This window comes from Hyperolius riggenbachi, chromosome 2 (assembly GCF_040937935.1).
Source record: "Hyperolius riggenbachi isolate aHypRig1 chromosome 2, aHypRig1.pri, whole genome shotgun sequence".
NCBI lineage: Eukaryota > Metazoa > Chordata > Amphibia > Anura > Hyperoliidae > Hyperolius > Hyperolius riggenbachi.
Window position 1 is genome coordinate 70,749,052 of NC_090647.1, and position 19,296 is coordinate 70,768,347.

The 19,296-nt window shown below is 46.7% G+C and overlaps 1 protein-coding gene across 1 annotated transcript in view; it reads left to right on the forward strand.

The window, feature by feature from the left end:
• The first annotated feature begins 2,414 nt into the window (after window positions 1-2,414).
• Window positions 2,415-19,296, forward strand: part of NPAT (nuclear protein, coactivator of histone transcription) — a 56,504-nt gene continuing 39,622 nt past the window's right edge. Inside the window, exons 1-4 of the mRNA XM_068266891.1 lie at window positions 2,415-2,548; window positions 14,352-14,470; window positions 16,535-16,595; window positions 18,933-19,005. Coding sequence (XP_068122992.1) covers window positions 2,512-2,548; window positions 14,352-14,470; window positions 16,535-16,595; window positions 18,933-19,005 — 290 coding nt within the window. The 5' untranslated portion in view covers window positions 2,415-2,511. The remainder of the gene's footprint in view (window positions 2,549-14,351; window positions 14,471-16,534; window positions 16,596-18,932; window positions 19,006-19,296) is intronic.

The following is a 19,296-nucleotide window of genomic DNA, read 5'->3' on the forward strand; positions in this document are numbered from 1 at the left end:
GGTAGCCAGGGGGTATATGTGCCCGGTATATGGGTAGCCAGGCGGTATATGTGCCCAGTATATAGGTAGCCAGGGGGTATATGTGCCCGGTATATAGGTAGCCAGGGGGTATATGTGCCCGGTATATAGGTAGCCAGGGGGTATATGTGCCCGGTATATAGGTAGCCAGGGGGTATATGTGCCCAGTATATAGGTAGCCAGGGGGTATATGTGCCCAGTATATGTAGCCAGGGGGTATATGTGCCCGGTATATGGGTAGCCAGGGGGTATATGTGCCCGGTATATAGGTAGCCAGGGGGTATATGTGCCCAGTATATGTAGCCAGGGGGTATATGTGCCCAGTATATATGTAGCCAGGGGGTATATGTGCCCGGTATATGGGTAGCCAGGGGGTATATGTGCCCGGTATATGGGTAGCCAGGCGGTATATGTGCCCGGTATATAGGTAGCCAGGGGGTATATGTGCCCGGTATATAGGTAGCCAGGGGGTATATGTGCCCGGTATATAGGTAGCCAGGGGGTATATGTGCCCAGTATATAGGTAGCCAGGGGGTATATGTGCCCAGTATATAGGTAGCCAGGGGGTATATGTGCCCGGTATATGTAGCCAGGGGGTATATGTGCCCGGTATATGGGTAGCCAGGAGGTATATGTGCCCGGTATATAGGTAGCCAGGGGGTATATGTGCCCAGTATATGTAGCCAGGGGGTATATGTGCCCAGTATATGTGTAGCCAGGGGGTATATGTGACCGGTATATGGGTAACCAGGGGGTATATGTGCCCGGTATATGGGTAGCCAGGCGGTATATGTGCCCAGTATATAGGTAGCGAGGGGGTATATGTGCCCGGTATATAGGTAGCCAGGGGGTATATGTGCCCGGTATATAGGTAGCCAGGGGGTATATGTGCCCGGTATATAGGTAGCCAGGGGGTATATGTGCCCGGTATATAGGTAGCCAGGGGGTATATGTGCCCGGTATATAGGTAGCCAGGGGGTATATGTGCCCGGTATATAGGTAGCCAGGGGGTATATGTGCCCAGAATAGGTAGTCAGGTGTGCCGGAGGGGAGCAGCGCAGTGGAGGGAGAGCTGTGAGCACCTTAGGGGGCTCTCCCTCGCTCGCTCTCCCCTCCAGAAGTAATGTCCGGGTGGCTGGCTGGCTCACCTGGGGGCTCCACGCTGTCTGCGGCCTGCCTGGCCCTGTTTAGCCTCCAGAGGGATGGTGCTGGTTGAGCTGGGGCTCAGGGCAGGGGCCGGGCTGCGGGGCTGGGCTGGCTCGCTAGCTGGCGGCGCCTCTTCTTCTGACTTGCCGCTCTGCGCAGCGTTCCACTTCTATATGGACGCTGCGCGGCGGTGCGACGGGCGACCATGAAGTGTGACGTCAGTGACGTCACCCGTTGACGGATGGGGAGATCCGGATTCCGGCCCGGGCCGGCTGGCGGTGAGCGCTGCCTAGCAGCGCGTATTGATTAAATAATTGTATAAAAAAAAAAAAAAACACTGCAGCTGAGCTGGGGGCGCCCTTGGGGACCTAGCGCCCGGGGGCACCTGTCCTACCCCGACCCCCCCTAGCTCCGCGCCTGCCTGACCGTGTCTATCAATGTAAGCCTATGGGAGTTGCCTACATTGAAAGACAGGGCCAGACCGGCTCACAGGGCTCTGCCGTCATAGATACAGTCAGAACAAGTGAGCTGCGACGGGACACGGCGGGGATTCAGCGGCGAGATCGGCAGGGAGCGACGAAAAGGGCGGATGCATGCTGCAGCGGTGATTGAAATCTACACCCTGCCAGCCAGGTAACCACCAAAACGGCGTAGATTTCATTCACCGTGGTCCTTAAGTAGTTAATCCACGCCCCTGCCACACTCCTAATCGCGCCCCCTGCACACCCCTAGTCATGCATGGCATACAAAGTTTTCATGAGAAAAATATGTTGTTTTATATTTCAAACCACTCTGGTCCTTTCTATCCTGGTTCATTTTTCTTCATATTAACATATGACAATAGGTGATAAATTATCATTTTAAAAGATGGGAGTAAAGTTTAAAGTCAATTAAACACATTTTTTCAGTAGAAAAATACATATATTTACATCTGTACATTAGCCCTGAGGGACAAATAGAAAGAAGAGGGACAGCGGGATTTGGATCCCAAAGAGGGACTGTCCCTCCAAAAGAGGGACAGTTGAGAGCTATGAGGTTTCCCTGGAGTTGTATAGGTTATGATAAGTGATGCAGTGGTGTAGTGACAGTGTGACTGTGACAGTGTGAGAGGGGCTGAGCCTCCACCTCTCATAGGCTGGTAGAAACACAGACACAAGAACCTGCATCCCTCATAGACAAGCACAGAGAGCACTGTGTCTCCACACCGGAACTGTGTGTGTGCGGAACAGAAAGCGCGGGTTCCTGGGGAAGCATTACGCGCCAGCACAGCCCTCCATGGCGGGAGAGCGCTAGTGGGTGTAGTGACTGGCAGCGGCAGAGTTCGGATGCCAGTCCCGGGTGACGGCCATGCTGCTCCCGTCCGATGTGGCCCGGCTGGTCCTGGGTGAGTGGCGGACGAGCTGTGCCCGGATTTCCCAGAATCCCTCGCTGTGTGACATCTGCTGCTCAGCAGAGTCTTCCCGGGGCAGCCCCAGTACTTCCTCCCCGGCCTCCCGTCTGACTGAGCTGGAGCCCCTGTATAGCCCACTAAGCATTGTATCTGTGGGGGGCTTCTTGTCAAAGGGAGCTGTCACTGAATAGCGACATTAGCCAGGTGACAGAGTGATGAAGGAGCTCGCAGACCAGTGTACCCTATGGGGAGGGGTACAATATTATTGTATATTGTTTATATAGCTACAGCACTTCACAATGCATAGAACCATTCATGTCAATATCTATCCCCTAAAAGGAATTCGGAATGAAACCCCTAATGCTGCTGTTTTTTTGGCAGCACCTGCTGACTTTTGAGTATATTTTGGGATAGGATCTAGCCATAGGAAACACACACTCCAGTCTTACAAGTCCTTTGGTTTCCTCCTGATCGGCATTGTTGTGCCTCTGTGCCCCACCGAAAGATCGCTGACTGTGCATGCGTGGCCATCGCTGTGCGCCTTCTCGGTTGTGCGCACATAACCAGGAGCACCCTGTGCATGTGCAGTTTAAGGAAATCATCAGTCAAATGACACGAAAGTCAATTTACTTACCTGGGGCTTTCTCCAGCCCTTTGCAGCTGACATGTCCCACGCCGCAGCTCCGCTGTACGCTGCCAGCCCAGGGTCCCCGCACGGTGTCTCGCCAGGTGTCCTATACTGCGCCGCTGTCATTCAAGGCCACGTGTCCGCGGCTTACTGCGCAGGCGCAGAACTACTGTGCCTGCACAGTATGCCGTGTACAACTTGGGCTTGATTGACAGTGGCACTGAACATAGGCACAGTAAGGTCGTCCTCTGCACTGTGCGAGGACCCTGGGCTGGTGGTTTCGAACGGAGCTGTCAGCGTGGGACAGTTGTCTGCAAGGGGCTGGAGAAAGCCCCAGTTAAGCTTTCGTGTCATTTGACTGATGATTCCTTTAAGTCTTTACAGACTGCACAGAATACTGCCAGCTTCAGGAATGCGATCGAGAAGGCAATGTAACCACTTGAGGACCCACCCTTTACCCCCCCCCCCCTTAAGGACCAGCGCTATTTTAGCTGATCTGTGCTGGGTGGGCTGTGCAGCCCCCAGCACAGATCAGGGTGCAGGCAGAGCTACCAGATCGCCCCCTTTTTTCCCCACTAGGGGGATGATGTGCTGGGGGGGTCTGATCGCTCCTGCCTGCCTGGGTGTTGCGGGGGGGGGGGCACCTCAAAGCCCCCCTCCGCGGCGAAATTCCCCCCCTCCCTCTCCTCCCTCCCCTCCCTCCCTTACCCGGAGATCCGAGGCTGCACAGGAACGGATCTGTCCAGTGCAGCCTCTAACAGGCTCCTGCCTGTCATGTGACAGCGATCCCCGGCCGCTGATTGGCCGGGGATCGCTGATCTGGTACAACGCTGCTACTGTAGCAGCGTTGTACGAATGTAAACAAAGCGGATTATTTCCGCTTGTGTTTACATTTAGCCTGTGAGCCGCGATCGGCGGCCCGCAGGCTATTCACGGAGCCCCCCCGCCGTGAATTGACAGGAAGCAGCTGCTCGCGCGAGCGGCTGCTTCCTGATTAATTAGCCTGCAGCTGCCACTTTGCCGACGCGCGGTATGAGTGCGCGGTCGGCAAGTGGTTAAAACTAAAACCAAGAAAAATAATCATCCCACGGTGAGATCTGCGGCAGCCCTGCACTTACCTTCCTGGGATCCAGCGCTGGGATTCTCCCTCTGTCCTCTGGGTGGTGCTGTAACCTTATAGTGAGATTGCCACCTGTTGTCATGACGACAATCGGCGATCTCACCAGAGGGATCCAGAGCCTTCGAGGACCGGAAGGAAAATGACTGCCAGTGTCTGGATCCTGGGGGAGGTGAGATGAAACACCGACTGCACATCAGCCTCTGCATAGACCCGCCGGTAGCTACCCTGAGTCAGGCTTGGGACTACTGCTCCTGGCTTCTTTTTCCACCCAAGCCTGACTCTGGTTTACTACCGGGGAGGTTAAGAGTCAGCATGAGCTAGTTCCCCTGACAACAATCAGAACAATAGTCAAACGTTAGACCAAGCATTCATTGTTAACCTCCCTGGCGTTCAATTTCTGCTGGCTGTGCAAAAAGTGCTTCAAATAATGTTCATGAAATTGTTGCCTGTAATTTTACCAAAAGGTTTCAAGCAAGGGTCTAGTATATATTTTGAGTATAATAAAAGTTTCAAACACAAAAATCATGTTAATTTTTTTTTATTTTTTTTGCTAGGCCACAATTTCCTTACTTTTCAGCTTTTTGGCAGAAAATGTGCTGTTTTTCACATTAAAATTTATGGTCGCATGTGAATTTTTCGAAGCAGGTTTCCAGAGCATTTGAAAATTTGCATATGAATCCCTTGCTGTGTGAAAATGTGAAAACTGGAACCCTGCCTTAGGCCGGAAACCCACTACAAATCGCTATCGCTAGCGTTTTGAAAGCGATTTCATGAGCGTAGCAGAAGTGTAAGCGTTTTGCCAGCGATTTGTGTAGCGATTAGCGTTTTTAACTCTGGTCCTTTCAATTAATATTAATTTTTTTACAGTGTGCGGTAACTTCAAAGCGCTAGCAAAATCGCTCTGTGCAGGTTTTGATGAGCGATTACGCCAGCATTTATATACTTTACATTGCAGAACCGCTAACGCGAAAAATGCTGCTTGTCCTGCGTTTTGCGATTTGGCAATCGCTCCAGTGGAATTTGGCCCATCCATTAACATTAGCTGCGCGTTTAGGGAAATCGCTAGTGGTTTGAATCGCTCCCTAAATGCTCAGAAAATCGCTCTATTAGGTTCCAGCCCTCAGAACTACTGAGCTCGTCCATAACTATTAACCTATTTTTTTCTCTGGACAAATCAGGCTTGTCTATATCGCCAGAGAGGTAAAGAAATATAATAGTCAGAGTAGAGATCCGCGAACAGTCTTTGCCAGGAACAGTGAAAATGTATTGTTCCATAACACACATATACAACTGTCCGACCATACACTGACGATCGTTTCAGGGCCAATCCGGTCCCGAAACGATCGTCGGTGTATGGTTGGACGATTGTATATATATGTGTGTGATGGAACAATACATTTTTACTGTTCCTGGTAAAGACTGTGTGCCGATTTCTATTTTCACTATTGGTTTACAGGGGATCCTGTACCAGCATCCACTGGAAAAAAGGTGCGATTACCACACTATCCGAACAAGTTACAATGCTTCAAGTTATAGAGGGTGCTTTGATTGGAGAACTGCCTACTCCAGGCATCTGTCACGCTTTGTGTCTGGAAAGACCTGGGGAATAGCATTCAGCAGCACCCCTAATTGTCAATTGCCCAGCTGTCATTGCAGATATTTTTGGTTTCGATTGTGACTGAGACACCTTTTCACTGTATGAACAGTTTCCCTGTTGCCTCCTACCTTTGTTCTTCCATTCCCAATATACATAGAGTAGAACAAATATTAAAATGGTCTTTAAAAAGAACTAAACACTTTTTGCCACTCACAGTCACCCTAAAAATCAGTCCAACTGCGACTGAACAATTCATCTGGTCTGCCTATTTCCTCCCCAAGTGTTTTCTGCTGGCACAGTTCTGTTCTGTGAAACGATTCTGTTCTGTGAAACGATTCTGAGAATTTATCGAGCAAAGGTGATCTGTATAAATGGTTAATGAAATGTTAGTCCTTCAGAGTTAAAGAGAATCTGTACTCTAACATTTTACAGCAAAAAGCATACCATTCTATTCATTATGTTCTCCTGGGCCCCTCTGTGCTGTTTCTGCCACTCTCTGCTGCAATCCTGGCTTGTAATTAACAGTTTTAGGCAGTGTTTACAAACAAACTAACCAGCTTGTGATGGGCTCACATAAGCAGAGTGTGTGAGTCATACAGAGCCTGCAGGGGGCCTGCAGAGGGTGTGCATCGCTTCTATCCAATCACAAGCAGCCCTGCACATTCCACACATTCAAGCCTTAGCCCGACAGAGCTGACAGAAGGAAACAGATTAGATCATATAACATAGATAACACAGCCACTGTGCAACTAGGAAAGGCTGCAGTAAGCCAGAGCACATTAGAACAGGCAAAGGAACTTATAGGATAGAAGAACTAAGGCTGAAAATTTTGTTACAGAGTCTCTTTAATGCAGGATTATGAGAATAGTTATGCAAATTCCTGCAGCTTGAAGACTATAGCATCAGTTCCAGTTTTAATATCCGTGCCAATTTAGTTTTATCGTGCAGAATGATGTACAGCACATATATATATATATATATATATATATAGGTTAGGATTATTATTGTGTGGTAATACAGTAAAATCTAAGTTATCCGACACCGACAGGGATTGGCTGATGCCGGATTAGTGTTTTCTGGTTGCTTGAGACTTAATGTTAAATATAGCTCCAGCTAATACAGTACTTTGCGCCATTCTATAATCATACCATAAACTCTGTATTAAATGATAAAATACAGAAAGTGAAAGTATATTAAGCTACGGGGAGCTGTAGAGCACAGCAAAGTCAACAAACAGCCGAAGAAGTTGGCCTTCACCACTGAGTACTGCTGCTGATTGGTGCTGGTTAGTAGATTCCTGGAAAAAGGGTTCTACTGCATAGTGGTGACATCTATACATAGCGTATATAAACTGCCCCTTACCTGCCAAAGTGAGTTATTGGGCTCTATTCACAAAGCGGTGCTAACCCAGTTAGCATGCCTAAAAGACTTTAGGGCCCATATGCAATTCACTTTTTCACCTGAGTTTTCTCCTAGGAGATAATTTTTCATCTTCGATTTAAAATAACTTTCCAGCACTTTTCAATTTAAAAAGTACCAAAAAGTAGGTAAAAAGTACTATCAAATTTATTTTCAGTATGTTTTTGCTTTCTGGTGGTGTAAAAGGCATTTTATTGACAAGTCTAAAATTATCACTTAGGAGAAAACTCAGGTGAAAAAGTGAATTGCATATGGGTCTAGGTGTGATAACCATTGCACCACGCTGGTGAAAAGCCAGTTTAGGCATGATAAGTTTAGATCGCGCGCAAAGTCCCACACGCAAAGCAGCGCCATTAAATTCTATGCGAAGTGCACCAGACTTTGCTAGTGCAAAACCTTTGATCAGCTGCGGTGCTAACCCAGTTGGTGCTATACTTATCGCGCCTAAACTTATCGCGCCTAAACTGAGTTTAGGCGTGATAAAGGGATTTTCACCAGCGCCGATTTGTGAATCAAGCCCATTGTCTTATGTTTTTTTTTTTAATGGGGGGGGGGGGGGGGGCTCGAGACTACAAATTGATCTTGCTTTGCTAGTGGAGAGCATTCTGAACTGTGGCACCGTACTGCCTTAGGATCTTTTTTCACCTGTATAAAGCTACAGACTAAATCTATATCATTCTGGCTTTCTATTTTCTTAATCCATTAGCAGCTTCGATAGAGTAATCTCACTTGAGATAAGCACACTTCTTTTGTCCTCAGTCGACAGAACTCTTAGTGCTGTAAATTCTTGGAATGCTTTGATCTCTCTCTACAAGCAGAATATATAGAAACTGATAGCAGGAGTCTTCTATTATTGTCTCACACTGCCCCCTAGTGACAAGTGACCACAAATACACATTACAACAGTACTAATTAGCAGGGAAATGTAACATTAAAAAAAAAAATCAGTATCAAAACAAGCACACAGTAGGGGTCTTCTTGGAAACAAGTGTTCTCTTATTTATTCTTCATTTGTAAAGTCTTCAAATTGCGGACATATCGTATGGATACAAATTCAGAATTCCAAATCGCACATAAGACTGCCTACTGTGTGTGATTTGGAACTCTGAATTTGTATCCATACGATATGTCCGCAATTTGAAGACTTTACAAATGAAGAATAAATAAGAACACTTGTTTCCAAGAAAACCCCCTACTGTGTGCTTGTTTTGATACTGATTGTTGTAAATGTCAAGAGGTGGAACAATACTTTTTTTATTGTGGTGATAGTGATAAAAAAAAATGCTGAAATTGTCCAGGAGCACTTGCAAGCCTCTAAATAAATTGACTACTAAAAGGCTAAAAAAATAAACATTTAGTAGCCTTCTAATTTATACAAAGTGCAAGTTCTTTTTTTTTTTTTTTTAAATAAATGGGTACTTGCGTATTAGGCCTTCTATCAATGGCTGCTCTGTATTTCCCACACAGAAAAGTCTAGGATTGCAGCTGATAGATGGCAGCTCAGGACATTCCTCTGCAGCTTTTGGACACGGCGCTCACTTCGGCTACTGCCATCGTCTCTCGCACAACTTTACTAAAGCTATTTGCTTATTGGCGTGAATAGCATTTCCCGCTGTGTCTCCACACCCTGAGGTGGAGCTGCCATTCGTGAAATAGATCAGCTGGTTATTTTGTGATCAGCTGCTATCCTATCGGACAGTAGAATTGTATGCAGGGCCGTTGGTAGACAGCCTAATGCAGTGGTCCTCAAACTAAGGCCCGCAGGCCGAATGTGGCCCCCTAAGGCTTTTTTACCGGCCCCCAAATACAAAATGTATTACAGATGCGGTCAACTACATCTTTAAATATTGGGGGTCCACATATAGAATGAAGCCAGAAAGCAGTAATTCGCTGGTTTCCTTTTTTTTTTTTTTTTTTCAGGCTCAGCCTTGCCGCCAGGCTACTTCCTGATTAATTTAAGGCATCCGCCTTAGATTCAGGTATCGCTTGCATCATTGCCTGAAAAAAGACGGATTTTTCAACTCAATATACTCTTCAATCTATATATTAACTTTAATAAATCTATTTATTTTAGACACCCCCCCACCCCCAACTAAATTTTCATAACCCACATAGCAAAAGTCAAAACCAATTATACCACAGTCATACCATAACAGGCCCTGCCAAGATCCTTCACCACCTCCAAATATAGTTTACACCCCACCTTGCACCCCACCCCAATTCGCTGGTTTCCAATCAAATTCCACATCAGGTGACACTGTTGTCCTATTGGACTGCAGGTTGTCACATGGTTATTCTTCACTGTCTGGTGCATAAAGACGTCTACATTATTTTATGTATACTCCGGCCCCCCAGCAGTCTGAAGTATGTTAACCCAGCCCTCGACCCAAAACGTTTGGGGACCCCTGGCCTAATTCATAAGCACCAAAGAAAGTTCTCTCAGGTAAAAATGGGTGGCTTAGTTTACACTTGAGGCTGGGAGCACAATTTTCCATGCAGAAAAGCAAGCATTTTAAAGCGTGCGTTTCTGCATTTTTGTCAATTTGTGATTTTATATGCATTTTTACTAATCTACCTTTTCAACAAGAGAAAAAATACATACCTAAATATGTTTTTACATAAAATATGCAGCATGCACAAGACACATGCCTCTGAGGCTCCAAAGCAAATCATTGTATGTGAATTGCAGGAAAAAGGAAATCACTGTACAATTTTCAAATAAGTAAAATCGCGAATCGTGGACCTATGCAATTTCTGTTTCATAGACTCATAATATGCATTTTCCACCAGGGCTGTGGAGTCGGGGCAATTTTTAGGTACCTGGAGTCGGGAGAAAATCCACTGACTCCTAATGAATTTACACTGTGATTAAAATAGAAAATATGATAAAATGTTCTATTTCTCAGATAATAGTCATCATAAATAATTTATATATACAGTAATAGCTGTGCTTAGTCCACAAAAATGAAATGAACCAATCAAAATTAGTTACTTGTGTTGCTTCCAAAAGCAGTCCCCGTATTTTTAAATACGTACTAAATAACATCTATGATGTAAAAATAAAGCCTGATGTGTAGCTGTGTTATTAGAGATGGTCAATGAGATGGAAATAATTCTGCGTTGATGCTGATTTATGCAAATTTTTGCACTTCCTTTGCTCATGAAATCAAACAATTTAATATGTTGTTAAAATTTGGTTTGATGACTACGAAATAAAGGGTACCTGAGACACATGAAAATAAGTTTTATTCATACATGTGGCTTCCTCCAGCCCAGTTCAGGCTAATCAGTCCCTCGCTGTCCTCCTCCGCCACCTGGATCTTCTGCTATGAGTCCTGGTAATTCAGCCAGTCAGGGCAGTCCGGCCACGTGCCGCTCCCACAGCCAGAAACATTCTGCACCTGCGCAATAGTGTTTCGCAGGTGTAATATGCTCCCAGAAGCAGAGTGTGTGCATGCGCACTATGCTCGACTGGCTCAAGTACCTGGACCCATAGCAGAAGATCCAGGTGGTGGAGGAGGACAACGAGGGACTGATTAGCATGAAGGGGGCATGAAGGGGGCTGGAAGAAGCCCCAGGTATGTATAAAACTTTAATTTCATCTGTCTCAGGTTTACTTTGTTACACAGTAGTACTATACTCTACATATGCACTCCCCACAGAGCTGCAGGGAATCCACTGAGAATGCTGTGCACATTGAACACAGATGTGTTGTTTATCACCCATAAACTTGGTTCAGATTGTACATGAAGAATGTGTAATAGAGGAAGAATCTCCTTATTCCCCTGCAGAGTACCTGCATATCACTCTTACATGTACCCACAGTTACATTGCCTAGGGCCTAATAGATGTTCTTTGTTCCTGTCTTCTACAAGTACTCTTACCAAGGACTAGTTTTAGTCTATGACTAAAAGTATTAGAGGCAGAAGATCAGCCGGCTAGCCAGGTAACTGGTATTGTTTAACCACTTGCCGATCGGCCACTACCTAAGGGCGTCGGCCAAGTGGCACCTCCAGGACCAAGTAACGCCGATCGGCGGTGGTACCTGGAGGACTGAATAGTCGGGGATCGCGCGCTTAAATGTGTGCGCATTCACCGGCATTAGGCTCCGCCCACCCGCGACGTCAACCCGCTGGCCAATTAGCAGCGCCGGCGGGTTGTTAACCCCCGATCTGCTGCATAGAAACTGTATAATACGCTTTGTAATGTATACAAAGTGTATTATACAGGCTGCCTCCTGCCCTGGTGGTCCCAGTGATCGAGGGACCACCAGGGCAGGAGGCAGCCCCCCTAGTAAGCACCCAAGCACACTGATCCTGCCCCCTGATCGCCCACAGCACCCCTCAGACCCCCCTGATCACCTCGTCAAACCACTGTTTGCACCCAATCACCCCCCTAATCACTCATCAATCATCCCCTGTCACTATCTGTCAACGCTATATTTTAGATTAGGTCCTAAACTGCCCCCTGGGGGCTCCTGATCATCCCCCCCCCACACCCTCTGATCCTCCCCAGACCCCCCCAGGTCCCCCCTTGTTGCGTATACATCTATTCTCCCCTGTAATCACCCATCAATCACCCCCTGTCACCACCTGTCACTGCCACCCATCAGATCAGACCCTAACCTGCCCCTTGCGGGCACCTGATCGCCCACAGACCCACCCTCAGATCCCCTCCCAAGTGCATTGTTTACATCTGTTCTCCCCTCTAATCACCCATCAATCACCACCTGTCACTGCTACCCATCATATCAGACCCTAATCTGCCCCTTGCGGGCACCCAATTACCTGCCCACACCCTCAGGTCGCCCTCCGACCCCCCCGATCACCTCGCCAGTGCATTATTTACATCTGTTCTCCCCTCTAATCACCCACTGATCACCCCGTCACCCCCTGTCACTGCTACCCATAAGATCAGACCCTCATCTGCCCCTTGCGGACACCCAATCACCCGCCCGCACCCTCAGATTGCCCTCAGACCACCCCCCCCCCCCGATCACCTCACCAGTGCATTGCTTGCATCTATTCTCCCCTCTAATCACACCCTGATCACCCCGTCACCACCTGTCACTGCTACCCATCAGATCAGACCCTAATCTGCCCCTTGCGGATACCCAATTACCCGCCCACGCCCTCAGACCCCCCCCCCCCCCCCCCCCGATCAGCTCCCCAGTGCATTGCTTGCATCTATTTTCCCCTATAATCTCACCCTGAGACACCCATCAATCACCTCCTGTCATCACCTGTCACCCCCTAGCACACCTACCCATCAGATCAGGCCCTAATTTGCCCCGTGTGGGCTCCTGATCACTTGGCCAAACCCTCAGATCCCCCTCAAACCCCCTTCTGATCACCTCCCCAGTGCATTGATTGCATCTATTCCCCCCTCTAATCACACCCTGAGACACCCATCAATCACGTCCTGTCACCCCCCTAGCACTCCTACCCATCAGGACCTAATCTGCCCCCTGCGGGCTTCTGATCACCCCTCAACCGCCGCACCTCAGTGACAGAATTTTTTTTCCCTGATCACTGCTGGTCTCTACGACTTAATTGTGGCTGAGACCAACCGTTATGCCACACAGTACGCAACCGCCAATCCAAGAAGCTACCATGCCCAGCCTTTTCGGTGGAAACCACTCCAAGTTTCTGAATGTAACATTTTTTGGGGCCGCCTCCTTAACATGGGTCTAGTAGTCAAAAAGAATGTATTGCGGTCTTATTGGTCTACGCACCCAATACATCACATGCCCATGTTCTCTGCTGCCATGTCCAGGTCACAATTTGAGAACATCCTGCGCTTCCTGCACTTCGGTGCCAATACAACCTGTCATCTAAGAGGCCACCCTGCTTGTGACCGGTTCTAAAAAATTCGGCCCCTCATAGACCACCTGTCATCAAAATTTGCAGATGCTTATACCCCTGAACAGTCATTTTGAGGCATTTGGTTTCCAGACTACTCCTCACGGTTTTGGGCCCCTAAAATGCCAGGGCAGTATAGGAACCCCGCAAGTGACCCCATTTTAGAAAAAAGACACCCCAAGGTATTCCGTTAGGAGTTTGTCACAAGTTAGTGGAAAATGACACTTTGTGAAAAAAAAAAAAAACAATAAAAATCAATTTCCGCTAACTTGTGACAAAAAATAAAATCTTCTATGAACTCACCATACTACTAACTGAATACCCTGGGGTGTCTTCTTTCTAAAATGGGGTCATTTGTGGGGTTCCTATACTGCCCTGGCATTTTAGGGGCCCTAAACCGTGAGGAGTAGTCTAGAAACCATATGCCTCAAAATGACCTGTAAAATCCTAAAGGTACTCCTAGGACTTTGGGCTCTTTAGCGCACCTAGGCTGCAAAAAAGTGTCACACGTGGTATCGCCATACTCAGAAGTAGTATAATGTGTTTTGGGGTGTATTTTTACACATACCCATGCTGGGTGGAGAAATATCTCTGTAAATGGACAATTGTGTGTAAAAAAAAATAAATAAAAAAAAATCTAATTTACAGAGATTTTTCCCACCCAGCATGGGTATGTGTAAAAATACACCCCAAAACACATTATACTATTTATCCTGAGTACGGCGATACCACATGTGTGGCACTTTTTTGCAGCCTAGGTGCGCTAAGGAGCCCAAAGTCCTATGAGCACCTTTTATACTTTACAGGGGTGCTTACAATTTAGCACCCCCCAAAATACCAGGACAGTAAACACACCCCAGTTGGCAGTTAAGAGATGCATTTCATGTTAAATACTCTCAATCAACAAAATTGTAATATGCAAATTAGAGGAGTCGGTGGATTTTTGTACAGACTCCACAGCTCTGTTTTCCATGGCAAAAAGCATGTGATTCAAATAAGTGCTCCCTGCCTTTTTTTATAGTTGAGTATTTAAAATCATTACACCTCAAAGTGCTGACTCCTTTGTTCAGTATCCAGCACCATTTGGCCTGCAGTGTGTCTGTCGCATGTCAAACAAGCAATGCTGTCAGTGTTGTGATGCAGCGGCTGAAGTCTCATTCTTTGATTTGTAGGTTACTTGCAGCAAGAAAAGCTCCCCTCTACATGCAGAGCCTTCATTGCAGAGTCTCCCAACCTGAAGGAGTATGCAGAGCAGCATACGGATGATGGGGCCATTCCTGGATGTCTGCTGGTAAGAACTCATCATAGCACATGTTGCACTCCAGCGCTGCTAATACATCCTAACTTACAGGCTTGGAATTCTGTTTACTTTTTCATCCAGTACTCGATATGAAATGTGATCCATGCTTTAAAGGGAACCTGGTATGTAAGTGCTACAGGTGTTATAGGTTGTATCTCTATCCAGAGTGAAAGCCTTTCAGGGGGAAAGAGTAGCACATACCCATCTCCTAGGATATACGATATGTGTGCCTACACACATCCAATTTTGATTGGCCCCCATAGAGAAGAGCGGAGCTGTCCGGGGAGGCTGCGCCGATCGCTGGATCCAGGCTGGGTAATGTATTTAGCGGCGATCGGGGGGGGGTCAAAAGTAATCCGAGGATGCTGACCACCACTGCTAGCTAGCCTAGTGCTAGCTGCAGCTATTACAGCTATCCGATCGCTTCAAATTATACTGGGGGACTGTCGGCTGCAAACCCTCCGGCGTGCGTAATGCCCAGGAGGTTAATGGAGATTTTTTTTAGTGGGTGCCAAGCCTAAACTTGTACAAAAAGTATGTATCTAGTGTAACATTTATCTGTTATGTTATATACAGCTATGAGCTGTATATGGCAGTTAGGCCCAGTTTCCATTAGCGCGATCCGATAGGATCATCGCATCTGAACTGAAACCAATGCAAGTCAATGGAGCAGTTTCCATTGCTTGCTAATTTTGTGATGCCACCCAGGAAAAGAATCGGATGCATGCTGCAGATTCTCGCAGCATGCATCCGAATTCTGTAGGCCAGTGTTCCCCAACCCTGTCCTCAAGGCCCACCAACAGTACATGTTTTGTATAAATCCACAGAGGTAGTTAATCAGCTCTGCTGAGACTCTAATTACCTCACCTGTGCATGTTTGTGGTTTCCTGCAAAACATGTACTGTTGGTGGGCCCTGAGGACAGGGTTGGGGAACTCTGCTGTAGGCAATTACAGACGGCCGCATCCGGACTTCTGGAAGTGCCCGAAATTCGATGATCGCATCACCACATTTTGCTAGTGGGAATGGGCCCTTAATAATTATGTGACTCAGAATTCAGAGTAATAAAAGAGAGGTGAAGTAGAGTTCATTTTGTGTACTCCCAATTAAAAAAAAAAAAAAAAATAGAAAAGAGAAGGGTTGAACTAGAGTTCATCTGCTTCTGGAAAACGTGTGTTCTGACTGTGGATGTTCTTGAGAATCACATGAATCTCAAATGCAATAAAGGAAACTTGAAATGACTTAAAAAAAGTTTGCCAGCCCCCTGCAGCCGCCCTGTGCGTCAGTACTCAAACGATTCTCGGGTCCCCCGCCACGGCTCAGTTTCGCTTTTTGGGACTGAGGCGACCACTGCGCGGCCCTTGCCGCGTGCCCTCTTTTGCACTCCTGGTGCCGGGCGCGTCCGGTACAGTACAAGGTTTTCTCGTATTGCGCTAGCGCAGGACACTCTTGGCGACAGGAGCACGAACGAGGACGCACGCCAAAAAGACCGCACAGGTGCAGTGCCCCATCGCCTTGCAAGTCATCAAAAGCAAAACTGAGGATCGAGTATTGGATTGGGCACAGGGCGGCTGCAGGGGGCTGGCTGAATGAAGCCCCAGGTAAGTGAAACTTTTTTGTTTGTTTTTTTTCTTTCTTTAAAGGACACCTGACTCTTGGCAAAGCTACCTAAGGTAAGCACAGAGATTAATCTGTGCTGCTGTTTCATTAAGGAAGATGTGTTTAGGCACATTGCTTGCCTCATTTTTTCAAAGTATAAAGAAGTTGGTGAAGTGTGTTCATTTTGGTGGGCTTCAAAAATCCCTACCTCTAAAGGGATTACACTTGGGTCACCAATCGCAGCCTTTGTTATTAGCGGAGAAGGGAGTTATTTTCTCACTTATTGGTCAGCCAGATCATGAAAGAATAATATAGTTGGCTTCCACCCCAGAATTGCCAAAGTTGTTTTGATTGCTGTAACAAACAATGCTAGTGTAGTGCCATATTGGAGCACCTCTAATAGTTGCAGTGATTATTTATCAGCTGAAGCACGTCATTGTTTTTTCTTTATGTCTAGTCTCTCTTTGGAAAAAGCTTGACGACCATCTTGAATGAGTACATAACAATGAAAGCAAAAGGTGAGCAAAGTGACCAAAGGACCACAAATGACCAGGGATAATCAATGAGATGCCAATAATTTCAAGTTGATGCCAATTTATACAGCTTAATGCAGCTTGTAAAGTGACCGAACAAGTGCAAGAATTTAAATAAAATGAATGTAACATTTGCATCCGTTCAGAATTTTTAGGCGATACCAACCCCCCCCCCCCCCCAAAGCTCAGCTACCCAGTCCCTAGATTTGTCCGGCACATTGCCTCTACTGCCAAAAGAGTGTTAGCTAGGAATTGGCTTTGCTTTAGTATCCAAGATCATGTTGGCTGCTCACATTACTGCCTTGATCAGATAACATGCAGGGCTTCTATAATACAGGGTCCCCGTGGATCACCTGGTTGGAGAATACTGGCCTATCTCACTACCTTCATACGTTTTGAGATCTTTCAGTAGGATTGATATGATCTGATTGTATATTTCATTACAGTTGCTTTCTGAGCCAAATGTTATGATTTTCTTAGCTCAAATTGTTAAGCTGGGTTTTGTTTATTTCATAATGAAATGGGCAGCACGGTGGCATAGTGGTTTGCGCTCTCGCCTTGCATCGCTGGGTCCCCGGTTCGAATCCCAGCCAGGTCAACATCCGCAAGGAGTTTGTATGTTCTCCCTGTGTTTGTGCGGGTTTCCTCCGGGCACTCCGGTTTCCTCCCACATCCCAAAAACATACATTTAAGTTAATTGGCTTCCCCCTAAATTGTCCCTAGACTACAATACATGTACTACACAATATAGACATATGTGTATGGTAGGGACTAGATTGTGAGCTCCTCCGAGGGACAGTTAAGGTAGCCATACACTGGTCGATTTGCCATTAGATCGACCAGCTGACAGATCCCTATCTGATCGAATCTGATCAGAGAGGGATCGTATGGCTGCCTTTACTGCAAACAGATTGTGAATCGATTTCAGCCTGAAACCGATCACAATCTGTGGAGCCGCCGCCTGTCCCCCCCCCCCCTCCCCCCGCGCATACATTACCTGACGCTGGGTCCCGGGCATCTTCTCCGCGCTGCACCCGCTCCATCCCGGCGCTTCCTGTGTCACTCCGTGACCAGGAAGTTCAAATAGAGCGCCCTCTATTTGAACTTCCTGGTCACTGCAGTTACAGGAAGCGCCGGGATGGAGCGGGTGCAGCGCGGAGAAGATGCGGAGAAGACGCCCGGGAGCCAGCGTCAGGTAATGTATACCGGATCGGCCGCCGCTAGCGACGCGCTCCCTACCCGCGGGCGATCGAGGGTAAATTCCCGCACAGCGCGATCAACGGACCGATCCGATTTCGGGAGGAAATCGGATCGGCGGGTGCGTTTAGCGCGAACGATTGGCAGCAAATTCGATCCCAGGATCGAATCTGCTGTCGAAACGGCCGTGAATTGGGCCAGTGTATGGCCACCTTTAGTAAAAAGACTATATACTCTGTACAGCGCTGCGGAAGATGTTGGCGCTATATAAATACTAAATAATAATGATTTTCTGTATCTTCTTAGTAAGATTTTTTTTTTTTATAGCCCCTGTGTGGGTTTTATGGTATTTTAACCTTTCTATCTGCAACATCTAAATAAAGGTTTTTGAAACTAGAATTATTAGCAGCTTAATGGTATCCCCTAGAAACACTCCAGATCTTTGAATTGACCTTTCTCCCATAAGTTAATGACTATCGTGGATGGCAGATTTCCGCAAATCACCAGTGGAAGTTTTGCAGTGTAGCATAATTTTATATTTTTGTCACCAAGCAAGAACTTCCTAACAATTCCCACCAAAAAGAAGAATTTGAACAAACACTCTTGATTTCTATGTATGGGCTCTAAACTTCTACTCTATATTTACTGTATTTTTTTTGGACTATAAGACTTTTTACCCAAAAGTGGGTAAAAAAATTCACTGCGTCTTATAGTCCAAATGCAGGGAGTTCCTGACTTGTAAATGCCTGCCAATACCAACCTCCAACCCACCGCAATGTCATGGACACCCTGTACTGTGCCCATGCAGAGGAGGACACGGGGACACAAAGGGCCATAGAGGAGGAAACAAAGGAGCATAGAGGAGGGCACAAGGACAGAGGCGAACACATGGGGGACACAGAAGGATACAAGGGGGACAGAGGATGACACGGAGACACAAGAGGGCATAATCCACACGATGCCCCTTCACCATGGATGCACCAAGTTTAGTATATATATTTTTCTCCCTGGTTTTTGTCCTCTAAATCAAGGTGCGTCTTATGGTCAGGAGCGTCTTATAGTCCGAAAAATACGGGTACTTATTCTCTGTTGCCTTTATAATAACTTTAGATTATCTTTTGACAGAAAATGACGCTGAAATACCGTACATGATGTCCTCTCTGTGGAAAAAATTGGACCACACCTTGTCCCAAATCAGGTATAAATTTGTTACAGGTCTTCTGATTTTGTGGTGAAACCGAGACACACGACTAACCAGTTCCTATTCAAAGGGAACCTGAGCCGAGTAAAATTATTTTAAATAAACACATGGTGTACCTGCAAATTAATATTACATACTTACCTCACCATCAGTTCCTCTCACTGTTTTCTTCTAAGAACCGTTCCTTCCAGTTCTGACTAGATCTAGTCAGACTTCTCTCAGGAAGCTGAAAGCCTTAGGGCCCCTTTTCACTATATCAGTTGCTGTCCGTTATAACTGAAAGGACAA